Genomic DNA, 21,640 nt, shown 5'->3' on the forward strand with positions numbered 1-21,640 from the left:
CACAGTGGCTCACACCTGTAATCCCAGCACTTTGGGAGGCCGAGGCGGGCGGATCACCTGAGGTCAGGAGTTCGAGACCAGCCTGGCCAACATGCTGAAACCCCCTCTCTACTAAAAATACAAGTATTAGCCGGGCGTGGTGGCAGGCGCCTGTAATCCCAGCTACTCGGGAGGTTGAGGCAGCAGAATCACTTGAGCCCGGGAGGTGGAGGTTGCAGTGTGCCGAGACTGTGCCAATGCACTCCAGCCTGGGCAACAGAGTGAGGCTCTGTCTCAAAAAAAAAAAAAGAAATTATTCCTGACTCATGTTTCTCCGGGGTGCTGTAACAGAAATCGGCTCTGGGCTGTATAAGCAAATGGAAGTGTGAAGAGCAGCTCGCAGGTGGAAAGGGATGGCCAGAAAACCAGGTTCAACGGGGCAGGAACCTGGCAGCGGGGGGAGGCAGTGTGGCCCAGGCAGCAGCCTCCTCAATAAACAGGCGAATGCTCACTCCTTGCCCAGAACTGTCTGGCTCAACTCCAGCCATTTTTCCTCCTCTGCAATCAGGCTGTTAAGAATCAGAATCCCTGAGAGAAAATTCAGGGGGTCTCAGGTTTGTCAGGATTCTCAAACACAAGGTGTTCAAAATCAAAGTTAACCTTCCAAGCTAGCTTCTCCCACTCTTCCACACCTCTGCCAGTGGTATCACCCCGGCCATTAGCCCGTTCCTTCTTTCTCCCTCCCTCCCTCCCACATAACCAAGCCCTCTCAAGTCGACCTTGGAATGGCTTTGACTCTGTCCACCACTCAGCCAAACGGCCGGCTCCGGCGCCACCCGCCTCGGCAGCCAGAGACCTTTTAGCTCTGCCACTCGCCTACTTACCACCCTTGTAGGGTGCCCATGGCCCTCTGAAAAAAGGCTGAGCTCAGACTGGCCTCTGGTCAGCCTCCTCTCAGCCGGAGGCTTCTGTCACTGCCCCTCTCGGTGCTGAGTGGCTCTGCTTCCAGTTCTTGCCTGGAGACCAGGAGCGCCCGGGAGACCCCAGCACTTTCCAGCCCACATGGACCTGCGTGCACCTCTGCCTCGTCTCCCTGAGCCTGGGCTGCCTCCTCTGTAAGACACATGCCAGACAATGTCCGCCACACATGGTCGCTGTGACAGTGGAACTAGCTGGGCGTTCGCTCCTCATTCGGCAAATGTTTACCAGCACCTTTGGTACCGGGCGCTGTCCGGGACACTGGGGACACAGCAGGCAAACGGGGCCCTGCGTGTAAATCCTTAAGCTCAAGAAGGAGGTGGGGGCAAAACTGTCAGGCCGGGAAGCTCTTCATCTCCGCAGGGTTCTCCCTCAACCTCAGGACGTCCCCAGCACCGCACCTGCCAGTCCCAGACGCGGACGCCGCGGACCGACGGGAGCAACACGGGATGACCCGCCTCTTTTCCCGAGGACACCCAATGAGGGCGAAAGGCCACTTCCGGGGCGGGTCCGCTACCGGAAAGGGCGGGGCATCCCTCGTGAGGAGCGGCCTTGTTCCTCAAGCGGCCGCTGGGGGCGCCAGAGCAGGACTGGAGCGCGGCCAAGCCGGAGGTGAGCGAGGCCGCGCCGCCCCGGACCCCGGCCCTCCCGACGCGCCCTGAGGGCTGGGCTCCGCCTGACCCTGTCCTGGCGTTCGCGGCGGCACCAACCCCAAACCAGACCCTTGGCTTCGACCCGACTCCACTCACCCCACACCCCGTGCTCCTCCCCCAACGCCCCTCACCCCCGCCTCACTCTTCACCTCACCCCTCACCCGCCTCGCCCCTCACCCGCCTCGCCCCTCTCCCCTCATCCTGCTTCACCCGTCACCTCACCCCACCTCATCCCACCTCACCTCACCCCGCCTCACCCCGCCTCACCCCACCTCACCCCACCTCGCCTCACCTCACCCCACCCCGCCTCACCCCACATCACCCCACCTCACCCCTCACCCGCCTCACTTCACCTCACCCCGCCTCACCTCACCTCACCCCGCCTCACCCCTCACCCCTCATCTCTCACATCACCCCTCACCTCACCCCTCACCCGCCTCGCCCCTCACCCCTCATCCTGCTTCACCCGTCACCTCACCTCACCCCACCTCATCCCTCACCTCACCCCGCCTCACCCCACCTCACCCCACCTCGCCTCACCTCACCCCACCCCGCCTCACCCCACATCACCCCACCTCACCCCTCACCCGCCTCACTTCACCTCACCCCGCCTCACCTCACCTCACCCCACCTCATCCCTCACCTCACCCCACCTCACCCCACCTCACCCCGCCTCACTCCGCCTCACCTCACCTCACCCCTCACCTCGCCTCGCCTGTCACCCCTCATCCTGCTTCACCCCGCACCTCACCCCGCCTCACCCCGCCTCACCCCTCACCCTTCACCCCTCACCCCTCATCTCTCACATCACCCCTCACCCCACCTCACGCCACCTCACCCCTCACCCTTATCCCGCCTCACCCCTCACGCCGCCTCATTCCTCCCCCTCTCCCCTCACTGCACACCCCATACCCCACTCTCCCCACCTCACATGCCTCACCTCAGTCCTTCAGGCCCTTACAACTCATCTACATCTCCTCACACGGTACACTCCCGATCCTGAAGTCTACACACTCTGGGCTTCTCATTCCATGCAACCTGCCCCTCTTACCCTTACATCTGCCACACCTGGGACCCCAGAGTCCACACACCACCTCACACCCCAAGTTCCCACCTGCACCTCTGGCTTCCTCCCACCTGCACTTCAGGACCGGCCCAGACTCTTCATAGCCCCAACTCCAAGACTTCCCTCCGCACATCACAGGTACATTCCCTTCCTATGCTGCTGTCATCCCGTACAGAGGAGCACATCTCTGCACCAAGCATCCCTCTTATCCCCTCACATTCCTTGTTCTGAGAGGGATCCCAGGCTCTATTAGAAACTCTTTGTACCAGGCAAGACACTCAGACCACAAACCAGACTCTAGGCTCTGACTCCCTCAACTCCTGTCCTTCACACCCAAAGTGATACCCAACCCAGACCCCACACTCCCGCCCCACACTCCTCCCGCCCCACACTCCTCCCGCCCCACACTCCTCCCGTCCCACACTCCTCCTGCCCCACACTTCTCCCGCTCCACACTCCCGCCACCCATCCTAAGCCCCGTTCCATTGTTTTGGTGCAGGCTCAGGCCTCTTTCTCCACCCAGTCCCAGTCATCCCGGGCAGTCTCATCAGGGAAGAAATGCCATGAATTCTAATCCTGTGGCTGCTTCCTCCACATCAGCTTTCACACCCTCTCCCTGGATCTCCTTTTCAGACCCATCCCTCTTCTGAGATCCAGTGCTGCTCTGGCCACAGCCTCCATCCTTCTAGCAGTCTCATGCTCTATCCCCAAATCTACATGGGGCCACCCCAATGCCCCACTTATAGAAACTACGTCTTTTATATGTCTCTGCTTCACCCCATCATCTTAAGCACCCCTTAAACCACTCTCATACTTGTGCCCTCAGTGTCCTTACCTTGTCCATCCACTGTGTGTATGTTTACATTCCCAGGCCTTCTACACTCCAGACATTGTCTGTGTGCCATCTTAGGGTCCTGAGGACACTGTAGCCATGTGGCCTCAGCCACATGCCTAAGTGCCCCTAGGGAGGCATGCAGCTTTGATAAAGCTTTATCATTCTCCTCAAACCAAGAACGTCTGTTGTTACAAGAAGAAACTTTTCATTGCCATTTATTAGGGAGTTAGAGACCATCAGGCCTGAAATGCCCCCCTTGCCATCCTACCTTTACTTCTACCTACCTTATTCTATCCCTACCTCCTTACCTTCCCTTACCTGCACAGGGTGAAATTACTTGTCTGAGACCAGTCCCTGCACCTATCAGTTACCCTTTCCCCTGATTCTTGGGGGCTTTTCTGTCAAGCTAGCTCTTTCCACACAGCCTAGAAACATGAGGAATTCAAAAAGCAAAAAACCTTCACTCTGTATCACGTTCTAGTTATCTCCTATTTTTTTCTCCCCTTCCCATCTAAATCCGTACACACGATCCATTTTGTCTAATGATCCATTAATTATTCACGAAAATATTTTTACTTTTATGCCTCTCCTGAAACATCTCACCGAGTTGATCAGTGACACCCCAATCAAATATCTTGAATTTACTTAGCCTTTTTTTCTTTTGCAGAGGAGATCTTCCAGCTCTTCCTCTGTAGCCTAGACTAGAGTACAACTGTCCCATCTCAGCCTCCTGAGTAACTAGGACTGCAGGTGTGCACCAACACACCCGGTTATTTTAAAATATTTTTTGTGGAGACTGTTGCCCAGGCTGCTCTCAAACTCCTGCCTTCAAGCATTTCTCCTACTTTAGCCTCCCAAAGCACTGGGATTCCAGGCATGAGCTACTGTGCCTGGGCCTGCCATGCCCAAATACTGTAGTCTTTGACACTAGTGTAATATCTCCCAACTTAAAACAAAATACCCCTGTGACTCTACATTACATTCCAGGTACTGGCTTGTTTCTCTGCTTCTCTTTGAAGTAAAACTCACCAGTTTCTACTTCTCCTTCCCTCTCTTTAGAAACATTTCAACTGGGCTCTTGTTCCAGCCACTCCATGAAAACAGCTCCTGTCAAGATTGCCAGTGTGATCTCCAGGTTGTCAAATCCAGTGGTCACTTTTTATTTATTTTTGTTTTTGTTTTTTTGAAACAGAGTGTTGCTCTGTCACCCAGGCTGGAGAGCAGTGGCACGATCTCGGCTCACTGCAACCTCCACCTTCTGGGTTGAAGGGATTCTACTGCCTCGACCTCCTGAGTAGCTGGGACTACAGGCACACACCACCATGCCCAGCTAATTTTTGTATTTTTAGTAGAGACAGGGTTTTGTCATGTTTGCCAGGCTGGTCTTGAACTCCTGACCTTGTGATCCCCCCGCCTTGGCCTTCCAAAGTGCTGGGATTACAGGCATAAGCGACTAAGCCTGGCCACTACCTCCACTTCTAACACTCTGGTCCAAGCCTCATCATTCCTTACCTGGAGTTTTGCAGCTACCTCCTTTTTTTTTTTTTTTTTTTTTTTTTTTTTTTTTTTTTGAGATGGAGTCTTGCTCTGTCTCCCAGGCTGGAGTGCAGTGGCGGGATCTCGGCTCACTGCAAGCTCCGCCTCCCGGGTTCACGCCATTCTCCTGCCTCAGCCTCCCGAGTAGCTGGGACTACAGGCGCCCACCACCTCGCCTGGCTAGTTTTTTTGTATTTTTTTAGTAGAGACGGGGTTTCACCGTGTTAGCCAGGATGGTCTCGATCTCCTGACCTCGTGATCCGCCCATCTCGGCCTCCCAAAGTGCTGGGATTACAGGTTTGAGCCACCGCGCCCGGCCTGCAGCTACCTCCTAACTGATGTCCCTGTTCCACCATTTCCACCCCTAAGTCTATTCTCAACATAGAAGCCAGAGTGATCCTTTTAAGTCATTATTCAAATCACATCACCTTTGTCAGATTTTTCCAGTGTTTCCTCATCTCATTCAGAATAAAAATCAAAGTCCTGGCCAGGCATGGTGGCTCACACCTATAATCCCAGCACTTTGGGAGGTCGAGGCAGGCAGATCACCTGAGGTTCAGGAGTTTGAGACCAGCCTGATCAACATGGCAAAACGCCATCTTTACTGAAAATACAAAAATTATCCGGGCATGGTGGCAGGCGCCTGTAATCTCAGCTGCTCAGAAGGCTGAGGCAGGAGAATTGCTTGAACCTGGGGAGGTGGAGGTTGCGGTGAGCCAAGATCACGCCACTGCACTCCAGCCTGGGCAACAGAGTGAGACTCCGTCTCAAACAAACAAACAAAAAAGAGTGTGTAGTGAGAAGAGAAGGGGCTGAAAGGACCCTGTTTGACCCATTAGAGCCAGCAAAGGAGAGAGCCAAGAAAGAGCAGGGAAGGAACTACCAGAGGTGGACAGAGTTTGGAGAAAACAAGGTTAAAACATCAAGAGAAGAGGATTTTGAGCAGGAGAAAGTGGCCAAATGTCAGTGCTGCAGATATGTTAAATAAAAGAAAGACAGAAAGTGCCCTGGGTGTGCCAGTTATGACTTTGGTGAGGGCATTGTCAGTATCAGAGACAGATGCCAGATGACAGTGGAGTGAGGAGGACAAGCAAATGTGTGAGGCCTGGCTGGGAAAGGAAGGAGAGGAAATAGCTATAGGAGAGGGTTAAGGAAGGCGTTCCAGACATTTCTTCCTCCCATCACCCACTATTAGCCCTCTGCCCTGCCACCTGCCTGTACCTCCCCACTCACGCTTAGCAAACTATTCCTACTTACCAAAAAGCAGGATGGGGTCCCTGCATGTGGAATGGCTTCATGCCCACAGAAGTAGCTCCTTTACAGATCCCAAAAGACCATACACCCTGCCCCTGCATCCTCATTCTCAGATCTGCCTGTCAGGCCTCCTGGAGGGCCCTTTGCCTCCCCCTCAGAATCTCTACCCTTAACAGGGAGGATGGCAAGAGGGGAAAGATAATAATTTTCTTTTTTTTTTTTTTTTTGAGATGAAGTTTCCCTCTTGTTGCCCAGGCTGGAGTGCAATGGCACAATCTCGGCTCACTGCAACCTCTGCCTCCCTGGTTCAAGTGATCCTCCTGCCTCAGCCTCCCCAGTAATCCCAGTAGCTAGGATCAGGCACCCACTGCCACACCCGGCTAATTTTTATATTTTTAGTAGAGATGGGGTTTCACCATTTTGGCCAGGCTGGTCCCAAACACCTGACCTCAGGTGATCCACCCGCCTCGGCCTCCCAAAGTGCTGGGATCACCGGCGTGAGCCTCTGCGCTTGGCCAATGATCATGATTTTCTTTCAGAATTAGGGCTTTACAATAGTCAACTCCTTTATTCAGCCAATATTTATTAAGCACTGCTGTTTTCCTAGCTGTGAGCTGAACACTAGGAATAGTTCATTGGAAAGATGGCTTCTACTCTCCAGGACCCCACAGTCTAGTTGGGGAGGTAGAGGAATCCACAATCACCATACCAGCTAAGAGGCACCATGATGAGGTAGGCCCAGGAAGTCACAGGAGAACTGAGTGGATGCCTATAACTCTGAAGTAAAGACCAGGAAGGCTTTCCCCACATGCACAGTGGGAACAATACCACAGCATCTGTGGCCCATCCCTCCCTATTTTATGCTTACCTGGCTCCTTCCTTCACCTTCATGAGGGTACAAGTTCCCTGACAGCTCTTACAACATTATTAATCTATTTCTCTCCTTTCTTACTAGTGCCTTGTAGATAAATAGGTGAGCATCAAATATTAACAGAATGAATTAATGTATATTAATAAAGATGAGAGGATCTGGAGTGATTTAATTACTGTTCAACATTTTAAATAACAACAGATATGATTTATTAAGTGCTCCTTATGGTAGGTACTGTGCTGAACAGTATATAATTTATTTAAATTAATCCTCACAAAACTCCACAAGATACAGGTACTACTAATAATTCCCTTTTAAAAAAATACAAAACTTGGCTGGGTGCGATGGCTCACACCTATAATACCAGCACTTTGGGAGGCCAAAGTGGGTGGATCACCTGAGGTCGGGAGTTCGAGACCAGTCTGGCCAACATGGAGAAACCCTGTCTCTACTAAAAATACAAAATTAGCTGGGCGTGGTGGTGCGTGCCTGTAATCCCAGCTACACGGGAGGCTGAGGCAGGAGAATCACTTGAATCCAGGAGGCAGAGGTTGTGGTGAGCCAAGGTCATGCCATTGTGCTCCAGCCTGGGCAACAAGAGCAAAACTTCGTCTCAAAAAAAAAAAAAAAAAACCTACAAAAATTACCAAAAATTTGTCAAGAAGATGTGTAAGTTGCCAAACATAACACTGCTGATATGTGGTGGAGCCAAGATTTGAACCCAGGCAGCTCAATTCCAGAACCAGGACAGTCTCTATGGGGCACTACCTCTAATGCCCAGGAGAATTCTTCTGGAAAATGAAGTTGATGATAATTTTTTAATGTATGAATCATTTCATATTTTAAAATTAAACTTACTCTCCTCCAGGCTCCCATCGCTTGACGTCTGTAATTATTACATTAACTGCTTTGACATCTGTCACATCCTGGTTTGTCATATGGTGTGTGTGACTTACTCCCATATTGCACTAGAAATTCCTTAGGTACAGGAATTGTATCTTTATAACATATCAGCACAATAGCTCGCATCTTACTGGGAACTCAGTATGGTTTTGCCGGAAAAAATTCCATGTCACCATTATGACAGACTTTTTTCCTTATGATGATGAAGATGTTTTCTATGTTAATGACTCCAGCCTTCAGCTACGTTTGTATGGCAAGGATGGAAGAAAGGGGAAGGACGACTTATATGTGCCAAATGCTATGCTGGGGCGTTTAGACATTTCCCATTTAACCTTCACAACAGCCCTGTGGAGGAAGTGGTATTGTCTGAATCTGAGAGATGGGGAAGGAATTCCTTGGAGAAATCACTGAGTTATAACCAGTGGAGCTGGAATTGAAATGTGGGTCTGTCTCACTGCAGCTTCTTTCTGTGCATTGCCTAGATGGCTGATGCTGACCCTGAGGAAAGAAACTATGACAACATGCTGAAAATGCTGTCAGATCTGAATAAGGACTTGGAAAAACTATTGGAAGAGATGGAGAAAATCTCAGGTAGGATGTGTGAACCCAAAAGCATCTGAGACAGGTCTCAATCAATTTAGAAAGTTTATTTTGCCAAGGTTAAGGATGCACCTGTGACACACCCTCAGGAGGTCCTCAGGACATATGCTCAAGGTTGGCAGGGTACAGCTTGCTTTTATACGTTTTAGGGAGGGAGAATACATCAGTCAGTACCTGTAAGAGGTACATTGGTTCGATCTGGAAAGGTGGGACAACTCAAAGGGGGATGATTCCAGGTTACAAGTAGATTAAATTGTTTCTGATTGGCAACTGGTGGAAAGAGTTACTGTCTAAAGACCTGGAATCGATAGAAAAGAATGTCTGGGTTATGATGATAAGGGGTTGTGGAGACCAAAGTTTTATCATGCAGAGGAAGCCTCCAGGTAGCAGGCTTCAGAGGGAATAGATTGTAAAGGTTTCTTATCAAACTTAAGGTCTGTGTTCATGTTAATGCTGGTCACCTTTTTCTGAATTCCAAAGGAGAGGCAGGTATGATGAGTCATACCCAATTTATCCTTCTCCTCATGGCTTGAACCAATTTTGGCCAAGCAACACACCCACCTTGGCCTCCCAAAGTGTTGGGATTACAGGTGTGAGCCAGGGTGCCTGGCCAAATAATTTGTGTTCACTAGAGCAGACTTTAGAAAATCTATACTTAGAAATGTTTGCAATATTTTGCCTATGTACTTGTGAACTGTGAATAGCTGAGACACGTATCAGTTAATTTAGAAAGTTTATTTTGCCAAGTTTGGGGACACTTACCTGTGACACAACCTCAGGGGGTCCTAATGACATGTGCCCAAGGTGGTCAGAGCACAGCTTGATTTTATTTATTTATTTATTTTGAGAAAGAGTCTCGCTCTGTCGCCCAGGCTGGAGTGCAGTGGCACAACCTCGGCTCACTGCAAGCTCCGCCTCCCGGGTTCACGCCATTCTCCTGCCTCAGCCTCCCGAGTGGCTGGGACTACAGGCGCCCGCCACCATGCCTGGCTAATCTTTTGTATTTTTAGTAGAGATGAGGTTTCACCGTGTTATCCAGGATGTTCTCGATCTCCTGACCTCGTGATCCGCCCGCCTCAGCCTCCCAAAGTGCTGGGATTACAGGTGTGAGCTACCGCGCCTGGCCTTGTATTTTTAATGGAGACGGGGTTTCACCATGTTGGCCAGGATGGTCTTGATCTCCTGACCTTGTGATCTGCCCACCTCAGCCTCCCAAAGTGCTGGGATTACAGGTGTGAGCCACTGCGCCCGGCCTTTTTTTTTTTTTTTTTTTTTTGAGATGGAGTCTCACTCTGTCACCCAGGCTTGAGTGCAATGATGTGATCTCAACTCATTGCAACTCCGCCTCCCGGATTCAAGTGATTCCCCTGCCTCAGCCTCCTGGGTAGGTGGGATTACAGGCGCCCGCCACCACGCCCAGCTAATTTTTGTATTTTTAGTAGTGATGAGGTTTCACCATTTTGGCCAGGCTGGTCTCGAACTCCTGACCTCAGGTGATCCACTTGCCTTGGCCTACCAAAGTGCTAGGATTACACACGTGAGCCACTATGCCCAGCCAGCAAACAGTTTTATATATTGAAAAATCTATCAATATTTTCCTTTCTGATTTATTCCCATTATTTTGACACCTAGAATGTCTTTTCCTAATCTGAGATCAGTGAAATATTAGTTGTATTTTCTTCTACTTTGCTTTGCATTCCTTTTTAACATTTAATCCTAAACCATCTGGCATGCCAAATGACCTACACTGCTTTTTTTCTTTTTTTTTCTTTTTTGAGATGGAGTCTCGCTCTGTCACCCAGGCTGGAGTGCAGTGGCACGATCTTGGCTCACTGCAAGCTCTCCCTTGCAGCTTCATGCCATTCTCCTGCCTCACCCTCCTGAGTAGCTGGGACTACAGGTGCCCGCCACCACACATGGCTAATTTTTTTTTTTTTTTTTTTTTTTTTTTTGTATTTTTAGTACAGATGGGGTTTCACCGTGTTAGCCAGGATGGTCTCAATCTCCTGACCTCGTGATCTGCCTACCTTGGTCTCCCAAAGTGCTGGGATAACAGGCATGAGCCACCACGCCCAGCCACGTGTTGCATTTTTATATAAATCTGCTACAGGCTGGATGCAGTGGCTCATGCCTGTAATCCCAGCACTTTGGGAAGCCAAGGCAGGAGGATCACAAGGTCATGAGTCCAAGACCAGCCTGGCCAATATGGTGAAACTCCATCTCTAATAAAAATACAAAAATTAGCCGGGCGTGGTGGCGGACGCCTGTAATCCCAGCGACTCGGGAGGCTGAGGCAAGAGAATCACTTGAACCCAGGAGATGGAACTTTCAGTGAGCTGAGATCATACCACTGCACTCCAGCCTGGGGGACAGAGTGAGACTCTCTCTTCTGTGATAATCCCTGGGCATAGAGGGAGGATGCTTGTATCGTTTTAGCAGCAGAGCATTTGCAGTGAAACAGATCCGGGCCGAGTGCGACGCCAAATGAGGGAGATTCATATCTTTGGTCATCTTCAGAATACCATGATTTTAGTTTCCTGGGAAGTAAAATGAGGAGAGATAAGTTAGACAATTATAAGAGTAATTTGTGCATTAGAACGGAATAAGGAACCTATTTCATTAGGGCACCAACGAAAAATATGAGGAAAAGTTATAATCTGGTACTCTCTAGAGAATGTAGCCAAGAAACAGTGATTTAATTTGCACTCAAAAAACTTGTTTTTTTGTTATGGCCGGGCACGGTGGCTCACGCCTGTAATCCCTGCACTTTGGGAGGCCGAGGTGGGTGGATTGCCTGAGGTCAGGAGTTCGAGACCAGCCTCAACTCAAATAGAGACACCCCGTCTCCACTAAAAATACAAAATTAGCCAGGCGGGTGGTACATACCTGTAATTCCAGCTACTCAGGAGGCTAAGGCAGGAGAATTGCTTGAACCTGGAAAGTGGAGGTTGCGGTGAGCTGAGATCGCGACATTGCACTCTAGCCTGGGCAACAAGAGCGAAACTCCATCTCAAAAAAAACAACAAAAAACAAAAAACAGCTGGGCATGGTGTTGCACACCTGTGGTCCCAGCCTCTTAGAGGCTGAGGTGGGAGGATCAGTCAAGCCGAGGGTTTGGAGCCTGCAGTGAGCCATGATTTTGCCACTGTACTCCAGTCTGGGCAACAGAGCAAGATCTCAACTCAAAAGCAATACAAGACAAACATTCATTTCTCGAGGCTGGGAAGTCCAAGATCAAGGTGCCAACAGATCTGGTATGTGGTAAGAGGTCTCTTCCTGGTTTGTAGATGGTCACCTTCTTCTGTTTTTTTGTTTTTTGGTTTTATTTTTGAGACGGAGTCTCACTCTGTCGCCCAGGCTGGGGTGCAGTGGAGCAATCTCGGCTCACTGCAAGCTCCGCCTCCTGGGTTCACGCCATTCTCCTGCCTCAGTCTCCCGAGTAGCTGGGACTACAGGCGCCCACCACCACGCCCAGCTAATTTTTTTGTATTTTTAGTAGAGATGGGGTTTCACCGTGTTAGCCAGGATGGTCTCGATCTCCTGACCTCGTGATCCACCGGCCTCGGCCTCCCAAGGTGCTGGGATTACAGGCGTGAGCCACTGTACCTGGACGATGGTCACCTTCTTTTTTTTTTTTTTCTCTTTTGAGACAGGGTCACACTCTGTCACCCAAGCTGGAGTGCAGTGGTGCAATCTTGGCTCACTGCAACCTCTGCCTTCCAGGCTCGAGGGATCCTTTTTTTCACCTCAGCCTCCTGAGCAGTTGCAACTACAGGTGCACACCACCATGCCCAGCTAAATTTTATATTTTCTATAGAGGCAGGGTTTCAACATGTTGCCCAGGCTGATCTCAAACTTCTGAGCTCAAGTGATCCACTCACCTCAGCCTCCCAAAGTGCTGGGATTATAGGTATGAGCCACCTTGCCTGACCAGCCACCTTCTTGTATCCTCAATAGAGCCTCACATATCCTTGCATAGAGTAAGAGTAAGCTCTTGTGTCTCTTCTTTAAGGGGTACTAATGCCATTCAGGAGGGTCTACCCTTAGGACCTAATCGTCTCCAAAAGACCCGACCTCCTAATACCTCACGTCGGGGGTTAGGATTTCAACAGGTGAATCTGGGGGGACACATTCAGTCCATAATATGTGTGCCAGGCAGTTTACATATATCACCCATTTAATCCTCACAGTAAGCCATGAGATTGGTGGAGTCTCCAAAGATGAGGAGACTGAGATAGATATAGATAGATAGATAGATAGATAGATAGATAGATAGATAGATAGATAGATAGATAGATAGATAGATTCTTTTTTTTTTTTTTTTTTTTGAGACGGAGTCTTGCTCTGTCACCCAGGCTGGAGTGCAGTGGCCGGATCTCAGCTCACTGCAAGCTCCGCCTCCCGGGTTTACGCCGTTCTCCTGCCTCAGCCTCCCGAGTAGCTGGGACTACAGGCGCCCGCCACCTCGCCCGGCTAGTTTTTTTTGTATTTTTTAGTAGAGACGGGGTTTCACCGTGTTAGCCGGGATCGTCTCTCGATCTCCTGTCCTCGTGATCCGCCCGTCTCGGCCTGATTCTTTTTTTTTTTTTTTTTTTTTTTTTTTTGAGACAAAGTTTCGCTCTGTTGCCCAGGCTGGAGTGCAGTGGTGCAATCTTGGCTCACTGTAACCTCCACCTTCCAGGTTCAGGCGATTCTCTTGCCTCAGCCTCCCTAGTAGCTGGGACTACAGGCACCCACCACCATGCCCAGCTAATTTTTATATTTTTAGTAGAGATGGGCCAGGAACACTGGCCATGTTGGCCAGGATGGCCTCAATCTCTTGACCTCATGATCCGCCCCCCTCAGCCTCCCAAAGTGCTGGGATTATAGGCGTGACCCACTGCGCCTGGCCGGGATTGATATATTTAAGCCACTTGTTCCAGGTCACATAGTTGGCAGGTGGAGAGCTGGAAGGCACACTCTGCTCTGGCTCCCAGGTCCCTGCTGCACCTGCTGTCCAGGTGGTCTGCAGCCTCCCTGTGTGGGAATGATCTGGGATGCTTGTTAGGATTTCACAAAGAGGAATTTTAAAGGGATATGTTTGCTATCTACAGTTGGTTGTCGTGCAGAGGGGAGATGACCTTTGTTCTGTATATTTGTAGAGGGCTGAACCACACCAGCCAGTGGACTATGCAGAGAAAAGGTTGGAGGTGGGATTTCTGCACACACTTCCTTAGAGTTCACACAAGAAGCATGTGTCCACCTATAGGCCCAGGGAATGCTACCTTCAAGTTGCTGTCAGAGGGAAAGAGCAAGAGAGTACGTCAGTTCATTGGTAGATGGTCAAGGACACCTTTCCAAGGGGAAAAGCCCCAGGCTTGGGCCTCGGCGAAAGCATAGAGGTGCCCAGGTGGAGGTGGGCAGGCATCCCAGGCCACTGAACATAAGGTGACATGAGGCTGGGGTCTTGCAGGACTAGGAACAGTCAGCTCTGCCTGAGTGTGTGAGCTTGGGTAGTTGTTAGGACTCCTCAGGGGCCACCTGCAGCCACTGGCTGTGAACTGCATGTAGGTAAGGAGCTGCGGTGTGCTCTAATTCTCCTCGCATTTCGTATCAGACCGGCCTCTGGCTTTTTAACATCATGTCTGGTGTATCCAGAAGTTATGCCTTGCATGAGACTGGGAAGTGTCACTCTGGATATTTGCAGGGAGTTGTTATGAGCCTGTAACAAGTAGCCTACCAGCTGTCTCTCCCTGGAGTAACTGGTGCCTCAGCAGGGTCTGGGCCTCCAGATGCTGAGCCCAGCTGCAAGCATCTGGCCCTTCTGGAGTACCCCGGAGCTGCAGCCCCTCTCTGTGGCCTGACCAGGCCTGTCTGCTTGTTGCAGTGCAGGCAACCTGGATGGCCTATGACATGGTGGTGATGCGCACCAACCCCACGCTGGCTGAGTCCATGCGTCGGCTGGAGGATGCCTTCGTCAACTGCAAGGAGGAGATGGAGAAGAACTGGCAAGAGCTGCTGCATGAGACCAAGCAAAGACCGTAGGCCCCACTGGCCCACCACAGCTGCCATGCCACCCTCTGCCCGTGAAGAGGTCCCTGGGGGATGGAGCTGGTGCCCACGCGAACAGCTGTATGCACTGTACTTGTTTCTTAATAAACTTATTTTTAAGCACAGCCTGAGGACCTCTTCTCTCCCATGCCATGATCCACCCAGCTGCCTATCAAGCCTTGTGAACAAAACACGACAAGTGCAAGCTGTAGGTGCTTTCGGTGAATTAAAATGTATTTGGTGCCAGTGGTGCTGAACATAGAATAAAAAACAAAAAATAGAGCCCAGACAGGGACACCCAGGCTGGAGGTTGGAGTGGGCCATAGTCAGATTTATTCACCTTTCTAGCATGGGTTTCAAAGTGCGTAAGGGGAGAAAACACAGCATGGATTGTGCTGTGCGTCCTGGACACCGTGCAAGGTGCTCACAGCTGCGATCTTGTCTCCCACAACTCTCCTGGGTGACAGATGTCCACTGTCCACATTTTACAGACAAGGAGAAAGGGAAGTCAAATGTCCAAGTCCACACAGCTAAAAAGGGGCAGAACTAGGGTGACACTCAGGCCTCATTTAGAGGTGGGGGATTGGTGAGAAGTGGGGTGGGCTTCTGGAGGGGCTTGGAGAGCCCCACAAGGCTGCAGAGGGTGGTGAGCCCGGAGTGGGCCTGGCCTGGTGTGGGCTGGGGGTATGGGTAGGGGCTGCAGACTGCAGGACAGCACCAACGGACCCAGTTTCAGAGGCAAGGGTTCTAGGCCCTTGAGAATCCAGAGCGTCAAACAGACCCAGATGGCTACAGGGTTGGTACCTGGGGAGGCCTTAGGACAGGCAGGAAGTCCCAGAGGTGAGGGCATTGCCTGGGGACATTTTTGCTCCCTGTCCTGCTGACAGAGCCTAGGAAATGTGAATGTTTTCTACCCCCTCCTCTCTCGGCTCAGCAGAGCTCCAGCAAGCCAGGTCCTTGTCTGCGGGGACGCATCAGTCCCTGGCTCTAGGGAATGGGGAGTCCCACAGACAGAGGGGTGTGAGCAGGCTGAGTGGGTCTGTAAGCAGACACAGAATTGAGTCAGGAAACAGTTTGAGTGTGGAGTAAGGGGCAGAAAGAGGCTGAGGGCGTCTGGGCTTCAAAATAATTGACAACCTTTAAAGCAGAAGGGGAAAGTTGTCCAGAAACAAGAGCAGGAGGTTCCGATCCCAGCCCCTCCCTGAGCCCTGGCCTCTCAGGCCCATCCCAGGAGGGTCTCCCTGCAGAGCCGTGAAGCAGCTTTGGGTCTCTGCCTGCCACTCAGAGTGAGGTCTGCAGCCGGTCCTCAGCGGGCAGAGTCAGGATGAATGGGCTGAGGACCCCTGTGCTCCCCAAGGGGAAGGGCTGCAGCTCCTTGGCCTGGAACTGGGCAGTCCCCCCAGAGACCGTGAACGTGGCAGTGACCTGGGGGTTGAGGCAGTAAATGGTGTTACCCAGGGTGGTGCAGCGCAGTGGGGCGGGGGCGGGCAGGGGCAGGGAGGCAGCCCTGCTCCAGGAGCCGGTCACCGTGTTGTAGCGCATCACCGCCGCGCCCACACCCCGCAGTAGGTCGAAACGGTATAAGAAGCCCCCGAGTGCCACGATGTCGCTGGAACGCCGGTGGCTGGCACTGTATGGGCACTCGTCCCAAGCATCCTTCACGGGGCTGTACCTGAGCAGGCGGTAGAAGAGGTGACCCCCTGTGACGTAGATGTCCCCACGGCAGGCCACAGCCTCGTGGGCCACAGGGAAGGTGCCTGCGGGGAGAGGCGCGCGTGGGGTCCAGGCATCTGTACGCGGGTCGTAGCACTCCATGCTGTACAGGCACTCGCCACCGATGGCATACAGCAGCCCGTCCAGGGCCACCAGCTTGAGCTGGGCTCGGGCCTGCTGCATAGGCCGAACCTGGCTCCAGATGTTGGTCAGAGGGTTGTAGCAGAAGACCTCGTTGGAGCAGACGGCCTTGGCACCGGAGCCTCGGATGCCCCCCGCCAGAAACAGGTAGTTGTGCATGGTGCAGAGACCGCAGCCCCGGAGCGGGGCCTCCTCGGGCACCTGGGTCAGGGGCCGCCAGGTGTTCTCCCGGGGGTTGAACACATGCAGGTGCGAACGTAGAGGTAGGGGCACAGGGGCTGCCACAGGAGGCTCCTCGCCACGAGGGCCCCTGGGAGGCCCTGAGCGGCCCCCCTGGTAGAGGCTGGGCAGTACGAGGACGCCCAGCACCGCCTGGCCCCGGCCGGTCCGCAGGCTGAGGATGCGCTCGCGGTCGGCTGCGCTCAGCCGGCGGTAGAGGCTCGGGTCTCCCAGCACTCGTAGCAGGTTGTTGCTCATCAGCGCGTACGTCTCCTGCGCCAGGCCGGGCTCCCCGTGCTGCTGGGCAAAGGCCAGCACGTCCAGGCAACTGCCCAGGTCCAGCCGCGCGCGCAGGGCCGCCGCCGTGGTGGGCTCCAGGGCCGGGGAGCTGAGCTTCCGGGGCCCCTCCACCACCCCCCAACTCCCGGGCCTCTGCAGAAACCCCAGGAGTTTCCGGGCCTCCTTCTGCTTCTCTGTGAGCGCCCTGCTGCGGCCGGCAGGGCTGCCCCCCTCCCCCGGCGCCTCCCCTGGAGGGTCCCCTGAGGCGGCCGGCCTGACCTCCTGCTGCGAGGTCGGGGCGATTTCACACCTGCTGCGTTTCCGTGGCTGGGGTACCGGCTGTGAGCGCCTCACAGAGGAGCAGGCCACGGGGCCAGACGGCCTCTGTGCAGGGGGCTGTGGGGGGCCCCTGGGCACCGCGGCTTGGGACAGCGAGTCTAGACTTTTCTCCCTGGTTCCCTCTCCTCTTAGGCCTGGGGGAGGGTCTGGGCTGGGCGTTCCGTTGGTCTCGGAGCTTCTTGTCTGTGGCTGACCTCCAGCCTCGACCAGGCCCCCTATACCTGTCCCCATGACTGTCCCCACTGAAGAAGAGGGACCATCACTGTCCTCAGAGTGTGTGGAAGTGCTGGGATCCACAGGGCTCCCAGGAACCGCCCTGGGGACACTCCCCTGGGGCCTCTCTTGCCTGGGGAAGGGGTGGCTTCTAAGAACCATGGCAGTAAGGTTTCCCCAGCTGGCTGAGACCTGCCCCTCCTGGTAGCGCCTGGGGACAGCCACACTCTCCTGAGGCTTTGACCCGCCAGCTGGGGCAGGGGATGAAGCTGGGGCAGGGGATGCGGCTGGGGCAGGGGATGCGGCTGGGGCAGGGGATGCGGCTGGGGTCAGGGCTGGAGGTGGAGCTGGGGTTAGGGCTGGGGTTGGGGCTGAAGTGAGGGTTGGGACTGGGACTGGGGCTAGGGCTGGAGTTGGGGCTGGAGCTGGAGCTGGGGCTGGAGCGGGGACTGGAGTTGTAGCTGGACTTGGGGCTGGGGCTGGGGTTGAAGTTGGAGCTGAAGTTGGAGCTGGGGTTGGGGCTGAGGTGGGGGATGAGGTTGAGGTGGGGGCTGGGGTCGGTACTGACACTGGGGATGAGGCCAGGGCTGGGTCTAGGACTGAGGTTGGAACTGAAGTTAAGACTTGGGCTGAGGCTGAACTTGGGGCTAGCGCTGCTCTGAGATTTTTGCCCACAGAAGGACCCTGGGTAACCCCCAGGGGCAAAAAATCTGAAGGAGAAGGGGTCGGGAGAGTCAGGGCTTCAGGTGGCAACCCGGGGCCGGGAGCTGCGGGCGGGGAGGCAGAGAGCGCGCCGGGCTCACGGCTCCGGGAGGGGGCGCGGCTGCGGAAGGCTGCGGCCGGCTTTGCTTGCTCCAGGGGCCGGGTGCGCCCCAGGTCAGCGGCAGGACTGTCGTCTCGGGGGCCGTCAGCCCCGGCCTGGCCCGCATTGTTGGCCCCTGAGGCCCCCGGCCCTTGGGACGAGAGTGGGCGTCCTAGAGGCGGACTGTCTAGCCAGGGGCGCGTAGAGCCTGGGGCTGGGCCAAAGCTCCGGGTGCCCGGGACCTCCCTGCTGGCCCAGGGCCAGCCTCCTCGGGGGGCAGGGACCCCCGAAGCCTCCCTGCTCCAGCCAACCTCAGCCCCAGAGCCCTCCGTCTGAGACCCAGGCTGCGGGGCGCGGGGCGCGGGCAGCACCGGGGGTGCGGGCTCCTGGGCGAGTGGGGGTCCTGTGGGCAGGACGCGCGCGTGGGCGTCCAGGGCGGCGGCCTCATCCACCGCGTCCCACACGCTCCCCGCGGCGCCCAGGCGAAGCGGGTCCAGTTTCCGGGGGCGGCGCACTCTGTCTCCCGAGCCGGCGTCCATCCTCCGCCGCCGGCCCCGGCCTCTCCCCAGGGAGCCCGAGGGCCCCGCGCCCGCCCGCCAGGGGCCACTGTCCTGTTGCCCCGCCGGGCCCGCCGCCTGGCGAGAGGGCGCCCTGACACCACCTGTCTCCGCCTGCGCCTCCGCTTCGCTGCCAGGGCTCCGAGGAGTGAAATGGATCAGGAGGGGGGCGCACATCCTCCGCTCTTCGCTCCTGCCCGGGAAGGCAGTGCCTGGCCTGGGAGGCTCCTTTCCTTCCGCTCGGGGGGCCGTGGGGGTGGCACTGCCCCGTTGTTGTCCTAATGCCCCTCTGCGGGCCTCCTCGACAGCTGTCTTGAGTGGAAGCCGGGCCATGGCGGCCGGGTCCCCGCCCGGGGCTGCAGCAGGGACAGGGCTCCGCTGGCCGCGTCCTGGGGGCTCCGGTTTCCCCTGCCCTGGGCTCTGCCCCTCGCTGCCATCACTAACCTTGGACTTCGGTTGCAGGGCCAGCTCCGCTCTTCCTGCCTGATGAGGTTGAGCCCTGAGGGCTGTGGACACTGGTCCTGCCGCCTCTTGGTCGTGCCCGGAGCCAAACCAGTGTAAGGCCAGCGCTGTGGCAGCCACCACAGCCAGCGCCAGGAGGGCCAGCACAGCACTATCCCAGTCATTGTCACTGTCCCAGTCCCAGCCCCAGAGGGGACCGTCTGGCTCTAAGGTGCCCTCGATCATGGTTCAGGGCTGCCACCCGCTGCAAGGGGCCCGATGGCAGGCTGGCAGTGCATACAGAGCACAGAGGCCTGGGCTGGGGCACCGGCCAGCGCCCGCCCCAAGGGCTGCCCAGTTAAGGTGGACCAGTCCTCCGGGGCCTGGGAAGGGTAGGGTCTCTGCTTGCACCCAGGCCTGGGGGTGTCAGTAGGGCCTGGCTGCAGATATCAGGAGACAGTGAGGCTTATGGTAGGATAGGAGCCCAGGGTCTCTGCAAGCACCTCACCAGCTCCTGCCCTCTTCTCCTCCTCATAGGCCCCAGGGTCCAGTGGCAGCGTTCCTGAGCTCTGTGCTGACATCACAGCCAACCTGCTTCTGCCTGGTAGACCCTCACATCCCTAAATTCATTCCACACCCCAGAGTCCCTCCTCTCAGCCTGGGTCCAGCTTCAGGGGGCTTGGCAGGGAAGGGTTACCCACAGGGAGATGTTATCTCTAGCTCTAGCAATGTGATGCGGCCCTGATGAAATCACCAGAAACCGGAGAGGCAGATTCCACCGTGGGCCAGCATGGGAGGGGTGGGGGCCGTGCATGGGAGGGGTGGGGGCCAGCATGGGAGGGGTGGGGGCTGTGCACGGGAGGGGTGGGGACCATGCCTGATGGTGGTCTCTCGGGCTGAAGAGGGAGACCCTGGGCATGGGTCCTGGCAGTGAGCATTATCATTGCAGGAGTGCAGTGGAAATTTGCATTGGGGCACAGGGACGGTGCATAGAGGGGAGGCGGAGGTTCCCATAGCTCCTCCTCCAGCAGCTTCTGGACTCCTTGCTCTGGGTTCACCAGACATGGGATAGGGTTTTCAAGTCAACAGAAAAAAAAAATGGGATAAATAAAATCCAAACATATTTCTCTTTATGGCCAGGCTTATTTCAGCCCGCCTAGACCTTCTAGGATCTCCTAGACCCCCTGCACCCATCGAGAGTGTCTTGACTGCCCAGATAAGACTCTCACTGTGTCCCTGGTGAGCCCTGAGTCCAGCCTGCCCCCTGCTCCAGTTACCGCATCAGCCAGCACCTGGATCCTTCAGAAACCACCCCCCTCTGGCCCCAGGTGCTCTAAGAGCCAGACTCTGGGTGTCTTCATCTCAGTCCTCAGCCTTCCCTTGTCTGAGCTGAGGACTCGCCTGCAAGACCACATCCTGGCCGGTACCTCCTAGCCCTGGTTCAGGCCGGCATGTAGGTGCCGCTGTCGGATATGAGCACTTACTTCCTGAGGGAGAAGCCTTGGCTCCTCCTCTGCTCCTTATCTAATCCCATCTCAGGAGTGAGTCTTGGGACAGGTGCCAGGTGGGGCTCAGACATGAAAAAGAGCCTGGAGTCCCTGGGACAAAGGCAGGGCTCCCTGGAAAGTACTGTGTGTATTTTTCCTTCCTCTGGGACACAGTAGGCCTGGGGATTTCTCCCTTACTCAAGCAGCAAGGAGATGGCCTAGGAGTGTCCCTGGCACCCAGCCTGAACGCTACTGAGCCTCAGGTAACTCACCTCCCAGGTCCCCCTGGGACTATTAGATGTCAGTGAGTGGGTGAGGGTAGGCCCCATACCTTAAGGTGGACCTCAAGTTGGGGAAAAGCTTTCTAGACCCTGCCCTCATTCTCTGTCCCAGTCTCAGGCTCTGCCTCTTGGTTAAGTTTGGGGTCCACAAACCTTCAGAGGATGGAGATGACACCCCCCTACCTGCACCTTCTTATAGGCCATTCAGTGTCCATCAGTCAACTCCACCCAGCTTCTGAAGACCCCAGGCTGTGTCAGAGAACAAGGGCAGCGTTCAGCCTGTGATGCCTCAGGACACCATGGTAGGAGGAACCGAACAGAGGAAGTCACCCCACCAGCTCCCCCAGGTGTGAGGACCGCTAGCAAGGACATGCTCAGTCCCATTCTCTGTGGAAGGGAAATGCCTCACTTTGTCAAAATTCAGATCAAGGGCAGAACTTTGTCCTTTGTGGGGAAACTCCCG

General features: G+C 54.7%; 2 protein-coding genes across 4 annotated transcripts; one reads left to right on the forward strand and one right to left on the reverse strand.

Moving 5' to 3' along the window:
• The first annotated feature begins 1,505 nt into the window (after positions 1-1,505).
• SYCE3 (synaptonemal complex central element protein 3) lies at positions 1,506-14,830 on the forward strand. Of its 3 annotated transcripts, none has more exons than XM_005566870.4 (3): positions 1,506-1,569; positions 8,558-8,666; positions 14,542-14,830. In XM_005566870.4, exons 2-3 carry the CDS (start codon positions 8,558-8,560, stop codon positions 14,697-14,699), a joined length of 267 nt encoding a protein of 88 aa, XP_005566927.1. In that variant the 5' UTR covers positions 1,506-1,569; the 3' UTR covers positions 14,700-14,830. The 3 variants fall into 3 exon arrangements, with proteins under 3 accessions (XP_005566927.1, XP_065377969.1, XP_065377967.1); XM_065521897.1 differs by lacking the exon at positions 1,506-1,569 and adding an exon at positions 2,671-2,814; XM_065521895.1 differs by lacking the exon at positions 1,506-1,569 and adding an exon at positions 4,500-4,646.
• An 88-nt stretch (positions 14,831-14,918) lies between these two features.
• On the reverse strand, positions 14,919-21,559 carry KLHDC7B (kelch domain containing 7B). The gene has a single exon (XM_005566868.4). It carries the CDS (start codon positions 19,653-19,655, stop codon positions 15,987-15,989), a length of 3,669 nt encoding a protein of 1,222 aa, XP_005566925.3. The 5' UTR covers positions 19,656-21,559; the 3' UTR covers positions 14,919-15,986.
• Positions 21,560-21,640: the final 81 nt, after the last annotated feature.

Source organism: Macaca fascicularis, chromosome 10 (genome assembly GCF_037993035.2).
Source record: "Macaca fascicularis isolate 582-1 chromosome 10, T2T-MFA8v1.1".
NCBI classification, from domain to species: domain Eukaryota; kingdom Metazoa; phylum Chordata; class Mammalia; order Primates; family Cercopithecidae; genus Macaca; species Macaca fascicularis.

What these genes read in the sequence shown, in the direction of transcription:
- KLHDC7B (XM_005566868.4), bottom strand. Translation starts at nt 19,655, where the DNA reads ATGATCGAGGGCACCTTAGAGCCAGACGGTCCCCTCTGGGGCTGGGAC.
- SYCE3 (XM_005566870.4), top strand. Translation starts at nt 8,558, where the DNA reads ATGGCTGATGCTGACCCTGAGGAAAGAAACTATGACAACATGCTGAAA. An exon ending in AGAGATGGAGAAAATCTCAG is followed by an intron (nt 8,667 to 14,541) that starts GTAGGATGTGTG and finishes TGCTTGTTGCAG; the next exon opens with TGCAGGCAACCTGGATGGCC.